The 2500-nt window shown below is 59.7% G+C and overlaps 1 protein-coding gene across 1 annotated transcript in view; it reads right to left on the reverse strand.

The window, feature by feature from the left end:
- Nucleotides 1-1089: 1089 nt before the first annotated feature.
- Nucleotides 1090-2500, reverse strand: part of LOC135408657 (death effector domain-containing protein-like) — a gene marked incomplete at its 3' end in the record, with an annotated part of 11679 nt that continues 10268 nt past the window's right edge. Inside the window, exons 3-4 of the mRNA XM_064643708.1 lie at nt 2348-2455; nt 1090-1130 (exon numbers count right to left, since the gene is read on the reverse strand). Of these exons, the coding sequence (XP_064499778.1) occupies nt 1090-1130; nt 2348-2455 (149 nt within the window). The remainder of the gene's footprint in view (nt 1131-2347; nt 2456-2500) is intronic.

The raw sequence follows: 2500 nt of genomic DNA on the forward strand, positions 1-2500 counted from the left end.
TACCCCAAATATACCCCCCCTTACAGGGGGACCCCAAATATACCCCCCATTACAGGGGGACCCCAGATCTCACCCCCTGTTAGAGGAGAATCCCAAATCTCACCCCCATTACAGGGGGACCCCAAATCTCACCCCCCATTACAGGGGGACCCCAAATCTCACCCCCCATTACAGGGGACCCCAAATGTACCCCCATTACAGGGGGACCCCAAATCTCATCTCCCATTACAGGGGATCCCAAATCTCACCCCCATTACGGGGGGACCCCAAATCTCACCCCCCCGGGGGGCAGCACAGCGAGGGGTGGGGGGCAGGCACTGGGGGCACAAGGGGGGTCAGGGACCCCAAATACACCCCCCCTTACAGGGGGACCCCAAATATACCCCCTATGACAGGGGGATCCCAAATATACCCCCTATGACAGGGGGACCCCAAATATACCCCCTATGACAGGGGATCCCAAATTTTATCCCCCCATTACAGGGGGATCCCAAATATACCCCCCATTACAGGGGACCCCAAATATACCCCCCATTACAGGGGACCCCAAATCTCACCCCCATTACAGGGGACCCCAAATTTCCTCCCCCATTACAGGGGACCCCAAATCTCACCCCCCATTACAAGGGGACCCCAAATCTCACCCCCCATTACAGGAAGACCCCAAATATACCCCCTATGACAGGGGGACCCCAAATCTCACCCCCCATTACAGGGGGACCCCAAATCTCACCCCCCATTACAGGGGACCCCAAATCTCACCCCCCATTACAGGGGACCCCAAATCTCACCCCCCATTACAAGGGGACCCCAAATCTCACCCCCCATTACAGGAGGACCCCAAATCTCACCCCCCATTACAGGGGATCCCAAATCTCACCCCCCATTACAGGGGGACCCCAAATCTCACCCCCCATTACAGGGGACCCCAAATCTCACCCCCCATTACAGGAGGACCCCAAATCTCACCCCCCATTACAAGGGGACCCCAAATCTCATCCCCCATTACAGGGGGACCCCAAATCTCACCCCCCATTACAGGGGGATCCCAAATCTCACCCCCCATTACAGGGGGACCCCAAATCTCACCCCCCCCGGGGGGCAGCACAGCGAGGGGTGGGGGGCAGGCACTGGGGGCACAGAGGGGGGTCAGGGACCCCAAATACACCCCCCCTTACAGGGGGACCCCAAATATACCCCCCATTACAGGGGACCCCAGATCTCACCCCGTGTTAGAGGAGAATCCCAAATCTCACCCCCCATTACAGGGGGACCCCAAATCTCACCCCCATTACAGGGGGAACCCAAATCTCACCCCCCATTACAGGGGACCCCAAATCTCACCCCCATTACAGGGGGAACCCAAATCTCACCCCCCATTACAGGGGGACCCCAAATCTCACCCCCCCCGGGGGCAGCACAGCGAGGGGTGGGGGGCAGGCACTGGGGGCACAGAGGGGGGTCAGGGCACCCCAAATATACCCCCCCTTACAGGGGGACCCCAAATCTCACCCCCATTACAGGGGACCCCAAATACACCCCCCATTACAGGGGGACCCCAAATATACCCCCCCTTACAGGGGGACCCCAAATATACCCCCCATTACAGGGGACCCCAAATCTCACCCCCATTACAGGGGGAACCCAAATCTCACCCCCATTACATGAAGACCCCAAATCTCACCCCCCATTACAGGGAGACCCCAAATACACCCCCCATTACAGGGGACCCCAAATCTCACCCCCATTACAGGGGGAACCCAAATCTCACCCCCATTACATGAAGACCCCAAATCTCACCCCCATTACAGGGGGAACCCAAATCTGCCCCCCATTACAGGGGATCCCAAATCTCACCCCCCATTACAGGGGGACCCCAAATCTCATCCCCTGTTAGAGGAGGATCCCAAATCTCACCCCCCATTACAGGGGACCCCAAATCTCACCCCCATTACAGGGGGACCCCAAATCTCACCCCCCATTACAGGGGGACCCCAAATCTCACCCCCCATTACAGGGGGACCCCAAATCTCACCCCCATTACAGGAAGACCCCAAATATACCCCCCATTACATGAAGACCCCAAATCTGCCCCCCATTACAGGGGGCCCCCCAAATCCCGTCCCTTCCCCCTGTCCCCGTGTCCCACGGGCTGAGGGGTGACCCCAAATGACCCCCAAAACCCCCCCAAGATCCAGGCAGGGCCCCCCTCCCACCCCAAACCTCGGGATCTCCCCCATCCCCCCAGCTGTGTCCCTGCATTCCCAGGGAACCCAGGGCTGGAAAATCGGGATAATTCCCAGGAAATACCCCCGAGGGGGCCCCCAAATCCCAAATTTGCCCCCACCTGATTTTGGGGGGTGCCCCAGGCCGGGCGGGGCGTCCCCGGGGGCGCGGGGGGTGACGTAGCGGATGGACGTCTCCTCCAGGTACTTGTCCACCAGGTCCGGGCACACTGGGAACAGCAACACGGCGGGAAAAGCTCCATGGGGGGGCCGGG

The sequence above is a fragment of the Pseudopipra pipra genome, unplaced genomic scaffold (genome assembly GCF_036250125.1).
Source record: "Pseudopipra pipra isolate bDixPip1 unplaced genomic scaffold, bDixPip1.hap1 HAP1_SCAFFOLD_550, whole genome shotgun sequence".
In the NCBI taxonomy this organism is placed as follows: domain Eukaryota; kingdom Metazoa; phylum Chordata; class Aves; order Passeriformes; family Pipridae; genus Pseudopipra; species Pseudopipra pipra.